The sequence below is a fragment of the Erithacus rubecula genome (genome assembly GCF_903797595.1).
Source record: "Erithacus rubecula genome assembly, chromosome: 1".
Lineage (NCBI taxonomy): Eukaryota > Metazoa > Chordata > Aves > Passeriformes > Muscicapidae > Erithacus > Erithacus rubecula.
In genome coordinates this window covers 35,949,571-35,959,281 of record NC_136658.1, presented here as the reverse complement: position 1 = coordinate 35,959,281, position 9,711 = coordinate 35,949,571, and the positions used below count along the sequence as shown (strand labels likewise).

Below are 9,711 nucleotides of genomic sequence, written 5' to 3'. Positions count from 1 at the left end.
GGGGCGGGGTATCGCGGTGAGGGGAGGGTGCCGAGCACAGAAGCTCGAAGCTGCTACTGTTTTCCGCTATGGCCTTATGTTTGAGCAGAAGTTGGTTTCATGTCCCGTTTTAAACATAATTTCACCTCTGGTTCCCCATCGGCAGCTATGGCCACGCAGGAAGCTCAACTAAACAAAAGGAAAATATACAATAACATTGCCATTAAATTACCATTTGAATTCGGTCATAAACTCCAGTGAGAGGTACGCTCCGCGTTCTGCCCTTTGACACAATTAAGAAGGCGGCAGCTTACTGTTCTCACATTTATTGTTAAATCTGGTGAGTGCGCAGAATGGAAAGCATTACAAAACTCAGCCCGTGTACTCAGGGGGATGAAATGCCCGCGGGGCTCAGTCTCTCCCGACCAGGTGCGTCTCCTGCGGCCTGTCGATGCGGAAGAGCAGCTCGGCGGGCTGGAAGTAGCCCAGGTACTGCACGCTGTCCGGGCTGGTGTCCTGGTGGTAGTGCCCCCCTTCCCCGTGGTGGCTGAAGCAGTGCGTGTGCTCCACACGCAGGTCGAAGCCCTGGCACCAGACAGAGGCCCGTCAGCAATGGGAACAGCATTTAAAAGTCACGGGATAGTCCATCCTAATGTATTTCCACACATCTCCAAATGTTAAGCAGTGAAAACTTGCAAGACGCTTGTGAAACAGTAAGTCAAAATAACTTAGTAACACTGACAGCCCCTAGGTTTTGGTGTTAATCTGACTGAGATCTCCTTTTTAACCTTTTTCCCCCCCCCACCTTTCTTTCCATTGGGATAACCCCTACTGGAAATCAAACCCCTTTGCATTGAATTGCCACAGGCCCATGCAATACAGGGATTGTCTCCAATTCGGAGTGCCAGCTTAGATGAATATGGGAAGAACAGTGAATAAAATAGCAATGAACGTCCTAAACCACGAGATCAGTATCACCAGTTCTATGTACCACAGAATAGGCTGGGTTCAAAGGGACCTTCACAGATCATCTATTCTAACCACTCTGTTATAGGACAGGACATCTTCCATTCAATCAGGTTGCTCAAAGCCCCGCCTAATCTGGCCTTGAACACTTCCAGGGATGGGGCATCCACATCTTCTCTGGGCAATCTGTTCCACTGTCTGTCTAAAAAAATTTTCCATATGTCCAATTTAAATCTATTCTCTCTTAATTTAAAATCCTTGCCTCTTCTTTTATCACTACATAAAAAGTTTCTCTCCATCTTTCCTGAAAGCCTCCTTTAAGTACTGGAAGGCTGCAATAAGGTCTTTCTGGAGCCTTTTCTTCTCCAGGCTAAACAATGTCAGCTCCCATTCTCTCTTCATAGGAGGAGGTACTCCAGCCCTCTGCTCATTTTCATGGCCCTCCTTGGGCCCTGTTCTAACGGGTCAACATCTTTCTTGGCACCCCAAAGCTACATGCAGCACTCCAGGTGGGGTTTCAGGAGGGAAAGAATCACCTTGCTTGACCTTGCCACACCTAGTTTGACATAGCTCAGGACAGCATTATTTTCTGGGCTGCAAGGGGATACTGGTGAGCAGTGCTATGGCACTGGAATGCCATCATCTACTGCTCTTTGTAGAGACACTCAGACATTTCCAAAACCACAGGCCTAGCCAGGTGCTGTTGTTTGCAGGGAAGGCAGACAGGAGAAAGCCCTGCACCACACAAGTTGCACTGGTTCTGAATGGAGCAGCTGCTGATGGCTGCTTTCAAAGGATGCATCAGTGGTTTATGGGAAGATACACAAAATTTAGCCTTAGGCCAAAGGCTGTCACATAATGACACAATAAAATCACACCCTTCAATATATTTAAGTCTACAGTATGTCCCACTTACCTCTGTAAAAAACGTTTTTATATTACTTATGAACTGCATTGTTATTTATAAAGTAGTAATTTTCATCTGTGGTTTTCTGGTTACTTTAAACAAATAGTTTTCCTAATTATGAACACCTTAATGGTTTTTGAAACCAGATTGATTATTATCCTGAATTATTTGCTGTTGAATTTCTTGCTTGTGAAAGATGCTGAGTAAGTTTCCAACATGAGGCTTTGCAGGTTTCACTTTACATCAGCAATGGGACACATGCTTCATGTCTTTTGACACAGCATTAGCAGAGGGAGTTCTTATGAAAGCAAACTACATAAACACAAGGCTGAACCACCTTCCATGCTCTTGGCATTTCTCCCAGTGTGGCCAGCAGTGAATGTAAACTGTACTGTTGGGTTTGGGATGTAAGCACTTGTACACATGCAGCTGGAACAGAAGCATGAAGTTATGAACAACCACTAGGTTTCAGAGCAGATTGATCTGTCCTCAATTCAAACAATTCACAGAAATGAGAAGCTTCTCAATCATTGCCCCAGCTTTGGAAGAGTCGAACACAATATATATACATACTCCCATTCTTGAAAGGAAAATCACATCCAAGACAAAATTAATTACAGGTCTCAGTCTATACTTAGAAATGAGAAAAAGAGACTCACCGGATCTCTGGAAACTATTACTGGCTGACAAATCAGTGGAGCCTTCATTTCAAAGAATTTGAGCCAGTTATTCACATCTTCATCAGTATTCAGGGGACAGGCAGAAAACTCTGGAGGCTAGAGCAAAAATAAAAGCTTTTCAAGTAAAAGAAAGACACTTGTCTCAGGATACTTTTTCTCTAGAAACTTTGCTTTTTCCCTCCCCACTATTCTGTTCACTGTCTTTCATGAAAGAAGCTGTCCATCACTGTTTCTGCCAGAAATAGAAGCGACCAGAATATTCCATCTTTCATTGCACAGGTAGTGGGAAAACTACTGAAGTGAGGGTGCTCCTCCTCCTGGTACATTTTAGAAGGTGAGTTATTTTTTATAAGTTTAATGCTTCTTATAAGTATAATCTGAGTTCATGTATTTAATTTTAATTCGTTTTACAATAGTTCTCCAGCTCTTTAGCTGCACAAAGATATCAAAAGATGATGGCATCAATGCCAACTAAAACAGAATTGCTAGTTTTGGAATATTGATTTTGCAATGTCAGCTCCTTACTTTAATACAGTGCTCATCCTAATAGTTTGTGCAAACATTTAAAAATACAAAACAAAGTGAAGAAACTAAGATTTACACTAAGATTTATACTTCTGTTTTCAGGAGGACAAACAAAGTTGCATGCATTGAGAACAACATACCATAATGTGAATCTTTGCTTTCCCCTTCTGAATGATAAACGTGCCACCCATCCCAACTGGCTTTTCTCCATAGTGTTTCTCTAAAGTTTGTCTCAGACAGGACACAAAGTTAAGCTCCCCGGTTCTTCCATTGGCTTTCACTTCAATGACCTGGAAGATAAAGTCAGTTTGTCACTGCTGCCTCCTGCTGCAGTGGTCTGGAAAGGTCTGTGAAAGCTGTTCTGAAATTCTCCCAAGCTGATAACCCAAGTTCACTTTTTGAAAAGATAAGCTTCCATGCAAATGCTGTTGCACTTGCATCTTTCCAGTATGTGACCAACTCCCTTTTCTTGGTTCTGTTCAATGCTAGCTTTGCCTGTAAAGGGAGCTGGGCAGCAAGAGATTTACCCATACATGAGACAGTGAGTTGAGCACCTCCCTTCTGTCCACCAGCTGGCTTCCACTCTGTCAGAAACACGGGGTAACAAGACTGTTCTGTTTCCATGCAGCTGTCAGTTCTGCCAGCACCTCTTAGTGCTGGCTGTGTCAGGAGAATCACTTGTGCAAGAAACTACCTCAGTACCAACATCTCATTTACACAAGTGCATTGCACCATTACTTTAGGTCCCTGCTTTTGCATGTTTCTCTTGTGGAATTACTACTTTACTATTATCACAGAACACTGATGGAAGAACCATGAGTTGCCATTCAGTCACAAAGCACCACAAAGTCACCTTAGAGGGAAGTACACACCTTACCAGGTTGGCCCTCGCTGGCATAAAGGTTGGCCAGCAGTCCAAACTCACAATCTGTGTATTTACTGCTGTACTTCTCAAGCAGGCACCCCTTATCTGCAGGATTTATCTGAGCAACGTAGCTCCCATTTACAGCAGGCTTTTTTTCACTCTTAGTTTGAACAATAGGGATAAGCTGGGAAAAAGAACACATAAGAATAAGTCAATAAGAACATGTAAGAATCAGCCAAAATAACTGAACTCATACCAATGTGATTTAAGCTTTGGACCATGATGTCAAGAAAAAATCCACTTCATCACCCAGCTCTGTCTCTCAGGAGGTCTGTACTGGTAAGAAAAATGCACTAATATTGTAATATAATTGAAAGGTCCAGAAAACAGGTCTAATTTTTCTGAACAATTAAACTTAATGTTATATAAAGATGAATGCTAGTGCTAAAAAAAAATAAGATCTATAGTCTGCATGCAAATATTGGAATTTTATGTAATACTCTCTCAGTGTACAGTAACAACCACTGTTATGATGGTCCAAATTTAATGCTCATATGGACTATCTCCTCTGCCAATAAATCCATCAAAAGGAGACCACAAGACCAAAGGCCTGATAAAACTGTCATCAACCAAAGTCTCCATAGGCAATAGTCTACTAATAGTCTAACTACCCTTCCTGGAGTTTATAATCTTCTAGGTCATATCTTTAAAATTTGCAACAGTGAAACAAAGTCATCCAAGAGGGCAAAAGACAGAGAGTATTTCAAAGACATTTACCAGTAAGTTTGAGAAGCATTTCTAAATTTTAGAATTAAAACCTCTTTGTCAATCAGTTCCAAGAAACAAAACCCATGTTTCTTGCATGCTTCAAGGTAATCACATGTTTCCTGAAGAATTATAAGTTAAAAATTAATTGTTGTTATCTCAGGAGTAGGCACCTAAGTGGATGTCCCTCATCTCTGTTCTTTCTAACATGTTTTATGTGTTTTTGTGGTGTGAAAGTGTTTATTAAATACATTGTTGTAAATGGGGAATACCCAGCATGATACTACTCTCCTGTTATAATAGTTTCATGACTTCACTGAGAACCATCACATTTACATACTGACCTCAGCATTTATTCCAAGAACTTTGGATGAAACAGCTCCAGCTCCAAGAATGAAAGCTCCAGGCAGTTCTATGTCCTTTGCAACCTTATTTAAGTCATAAACCTGAAAATAAAAACAATACTTTCATCCCTGGAAGGCTGGATGGGGCCTTGCTGGATGAACAACCTGACCTAGTAGGTACCATCCCTGCTCACCACAGGAGGGGCTGAAACTATATTATCTCTAAGGTCTCTTCCAACCCAAACCATTCTATGATTTTGGTGTGGCACTCTGATCTGCAATTGTCATTCTGTTCACTGTAGTCCTGGAAGTATTTAATTCACAACACCCACCCTCATTAAAATTTTGATAATTAGGTGGAACATGGCTTCTGAACACAACATAACATTTAGTAATAACAAATTTGGTAGATGTCCATTTGTTTACTAAAAGATAGATTCTACCTGTATGTTCACTGTTCATTTTATTCAAAGACTGAATTATTGTTCTTAGTAGATTCATGATATACTACAGTATAAGAATCAGTCTCATTAAACATTGAAAAGTGTCTTCACAAGTGTAGAATTCCAGTATCTGGATCCTAGTATCTCTTAGTCCTTAGCTTTGTTTATAGCTTTTCTTTTGACAAATGTATTAAACCCCACAGCTGCAGGGAAAAACTCACTTTTTCTTTCTGTGCAATAGGTATGAGGTAAGGAACACCTCCCACATCTGCTATCCTAGGCTTCCCGCAGATTCCTGGAAAAATGCAGCCAGTTAGCTTGGTAAAACCTTTAGTTAGCTTGGTAAAACCTTTATTCCCAATAATCTTCAATAAGTATGCATTCTAACCCACCAAAGAACTGATTCCTCAAACTTCTCAAACCCTTGAGAACACTATTTCCTTAGCATGTTTAGTTAAAGTTTTGAGCTATTAAGAAGTCCAAGCCCTAAAATTATTCACAGTAGGATTAATGCTGTGCAACATGTTGTAAAATAACATTCTCTAAGCACAAAAAGAAATTGTCAGAGTGGACAACACCTTCCATTTGCCAGTTCTCTAGTAACATCCTCACCACACAGTAGAGACCTCTGCTGGGACTCCACTTGCAAAATTTTAGCACAGCTGAAAGCTGTATCAGGACAATTCATCCCACTTTTGGATATGTATTTTAAGAAGGGATGAATAACCTCCTGGAGGTGTTCCTTTCACACTGATGCCAGAGGGAACTCAGATGAGTAGCACAGATTACATGTCTGTCTTCCAGACAGCTAATGTCAAAGAAGATGAATCCCATTCAGAATAAGACAGTTTCACTTCACTGACATACATGAATGCCAGGAATTTAAAAATTAATGGAAGCACAACTCCTTAGGTTCAGATAGTGATTGGCATGGTTCTAAAAAACTTCTCCATCTGAAAGATGATAACTTAATTTCAAAACCTTTTCAGTACACTAAGTAAAGCTTATGAAATAAGTAGGTATGCAATGATAGGTTAAGAAAAAAAAATATGACAAGTACTTAGTAATGACTTGTCCCTGTTCATACAACAACTAGGAAGCTAATCCAGAAATAAAATGTAGCTCTCCTCTCATGTATATTCTTTACCTAAAAAACATTTTAAGGTCTCAAACATCTTCAGAGGATCAAAACTAAGCAGGATTGTGCAGAAGGAACTGGAAAAGTTTTAGTGGAAAACAAGAATGCTAGGTTACCTTTAGCAGGAAAGTTGAAGGGTTCCTTAGTCAGATCAGGACAGTCTACAACAGAGACTTGAGCATCAGCAAAGTTCTCTTTAAGCCCTTTCTGCAAAACTACAATAAAGAATAATGGCAAAATTATTGATAATGAAAAATTACCAAGAGTCTGACAAATTTCTAACAACCATATGCATATTTGTTTGGGCTTTATTTCTGCAAGACACATTACTTATGCTTATCCTGACTAATTCCATTGACTTAAATGCCTGCAGGCACTTTTGACATTATTCTGATCTTCAGAGAGGAGCAAAAGTTTGTTCAGATAATTGCTTGCCACATTGATTAATTTTAAGAATTTTAAGAATTAGTTTTAAGAATTTTCATTGAAATACATTGACTGACTGCTCTAATATCACTAAGGGCAGCACAGTGTGAAGTACCATGGGTAAGCTTCAATAAGATTCAGCAGTGGGTTTGTTTCAAAGAGCAGACAATTATGATCCTGGTCAAATATGATGCAAGAGCACAGGAGGAAGCAAGATTTAGCTGAAGCAACAATCAGTTCTTTACATACATTAACCAGACAGTTTGCAATTGATTATAATCTCAAACTGTCTCTGTCTGTCTGGAAATTTCCATCACTAAGGGATACTGCCTATCATGTTTATGCTCTTGCAGAGAATTTCTGGCAAGTGCCACTGAGAACCACAAGTTCTCAATACACAGGAATGTCACACTGACACAGATTCAGGAAAGTGGTAAACTGAACTTGAGGATCAATCTGAAAGACAAAAATCCTTTAGTGTATCTGCTGCAGGGGAGAGACTGCCAGAAGGAATAATGTCTTCCTACTAGAGCAAGAAAAGAAGCTCATGAGCAACTGGGCTGAACCCAGAAATCCCTTCCAACCTCAACCACTTTTTTATTCCAAGCACATCTTGAGAAGGCTTTAGAAATAAGTAAACTAAAGAAGATGTTTCCTGCAGGCCTGTTCTAAGGCAATACCAAAGGAAGAGACAACTAGGTTCAAACAAGACGGTCTGCCATGCTACATTGCATTTTGTCAGCTATGTTTTGAGCAGTCCTGAAAAAGAAAGAAACACTAGAGGACAGAGGAGAACAGATGATTCTGTATGTGTGAAGAGGTTTGGTGTGTAGTGGTCAAATTTTCATGACCTGCACACAGATCTGCATATACAGCAGTTTTAAAGAGATTAAGAGCCTGTGTTTTTAAATATCTTGGGGGCTTGGTGGAGGAGTCATTGTTTGCTCTAAGAAAATCATCACATATAGAGAAATAGTGCTGCTGTTCTTTACCTCTCAGTGTGCTTAAAGCAAGAATTCTGCATGTACTAGCTGTAGAAAGACTTTGAGCTTTAAGGTAAGTTTGAAGAGTACATTACAAGTTTGTATAAAGTCACATGTTGCATTACTTACCCCCAGCAAGCTCCTCCAGACTTGGGACATGAAAAGCAAACCTTTCGACTTTGGCCATTTCCTAATCGGTGCTGATTTCTTCAGGTAAGAAGTTACAGTACAGCACACTGCAGAGTGATTGGTCTGCCAACAAAGATAATAGTTCAACAATTTAAACAGGCTCCTTTCAACACGTTAATTATTTCTCAATTTCACTCAAGAATACATAGAAAAAATAGAACTGCAGTTCTGGAATTACAGGAGAGACTGACAGCTTCAATAGTAATGTTAAATTTCTTATGCACTTTGGAAGGAGATGTGTCTGCCCTATAGCTGGCTCAGAGCATTGCACATATTAGTCTTCAAGCTGACAACCAGGTGTAGGGAAAACACATCCTATGCTGAATGCAGTTCAAGGGATCAGGAGATTTGGGTGTCTTTTTGTAAGCCTGGAGTCACAAGAAGGTTTTGAAAGAAAACCTGAGCTTTTCTGAGCACATCAGCTGCCTCCTAAGGTCTCCCCAACCTTAATGTTTACTTTTCCAGCAGTGGCTATGGTGGACTTTCAACCCCAGCTGTGGCATGGTCTCCAATTGATTCAGGGCATGTGTTTCCCCTTCCAGAGAGAAACAGGCTAACAGCAAAATAGAAATAATCAGCAGCAAGTTTGGCAGTATCAGGCTCCGTGTGGGTACTAAGCCTGTAACAAAAAGTTTTGAACATGAGTTTAAGAACCTCATCACAAATAGGCTGTACTTCAGTCAGCCTTGCAAAGCCAGCTAGAAGGGCAAGCCACTAGCTCAGGGCAGAAACAGCTGATTGTACACTACCTAAAAATCAGCTGCAGCAATCATTAACTCCTTAGGCACATACTTGCTGCACACAGCAACAAAAAATAAAATGGGTCCCATTTACCTGGATCTCAGGTGTTGAAGGAAAAAGCCAAAATCCTAACTACCTTCCTAGACCTGATTGAGTCTTAGTTAGGAAGGACAATGGTGTGCATAAAGGAAAGAAGCCCAAACAAGCAGTGTAAAAAAAAAAAAAACAGAAATAAGAAGAGTGAGGAAATGGTAGCAGACACTTAACTGAAATCTTTGAGCTCAATGCTCAGCCACCCCAAATTACTGCTGTAGCAAGCAGTAGAGAAAGGAAGAAAGACTGCAACCTATGTATAGTAATTCTCATTTAACTTGTCTTATCTATCTCCACAGTTGACTTTGTCCCTCCTCTGGCTCTGGAGGAGAAAGTAGCAGGCTGGATTTGGTGCCTCTGGTAGAAGCCTAATGTCAGGTGGAGTGAATCATACCCCAAGACTTTTAGTGTGCACCAAGAAAGGGAGTAATTAGGCATAGGCAGAAAGTGAGAACATGGCTTTGGCAGCGTGGTTGGAGATGATCCTCACCCCCTCAAGAACCTTTTGCCACATCCAGAAGGAGGCTGTACCAGCACTCAACACATTGCTGTCCTGAAACAGTCTGAGAAGACAAACTAGAACTGCTGTTGTGCAAAAGGCAGGGGCAAGACTTGTACATATTCAAATAAGTTGGCTCCCCACAGTCAAGAAAGGAGGGAAAGACTG

At 40.6% G+C, this 9,711-nt stretch overlaps 1 protein-coding gene across 1 annotated transcript; it reads right to left on the bottom strand.

Moving 5' to 3' along the window:
* Nucleotides 1-289: 289 nt before the first annotated feature.
* LOC306807492 (ester hydrolase C11orf54 homolog) lies at nt 290-8,278 on the bottom strand. The gene is made up of 8 exons (XM_079317153.1): nt 8,151-8,278; nt 6,729-6,827; nt 5,696-5,769; nt 5,032-5,133; nt 3,930-4,106; nt 3,198-3,347; nt 2,512-2,628; nt 290-564 (listed from the first exon to the last, which is right to left on the bottom strand). The coding sequence occupies exons 1-8, from the start codon at nt 8,206-8,208 to the stop codon at nt 391-393; spliced, it is 951 nt and encodes a 316-aa protein (XP_079173279.1). The 5' UTR covers nt 8,209-8,278; the 3' UTR covers nt 290-390.
* Nucleotides 8,279-9,711: the final 1,433 nt, after the last annotated feature.

Coding starts and splice junctions, on each gene's coding strand:
- LOC306807492 (XM_079317153.1), bottom strand. CDS start 8,208: ATGGCCAAAGTCGAAAGGTTTGCTTTTCATGTCCCAAGTCTGGAGGAG. Junction 5,770..6,728: donor CTTCAACTTTCCTGCTAAAG/GTAACCTAGCAT, acceptor GCATTTTTCCAG/GAATCTGCGGGAAGCCTAGG. Junction 5,134..5,695: donor CTATTGCACAGAAAGAAAAA/GTGAGTTTTTCC, acceptor TTTTATTTTCAG/GTTTATGACTTAAATAAGGT.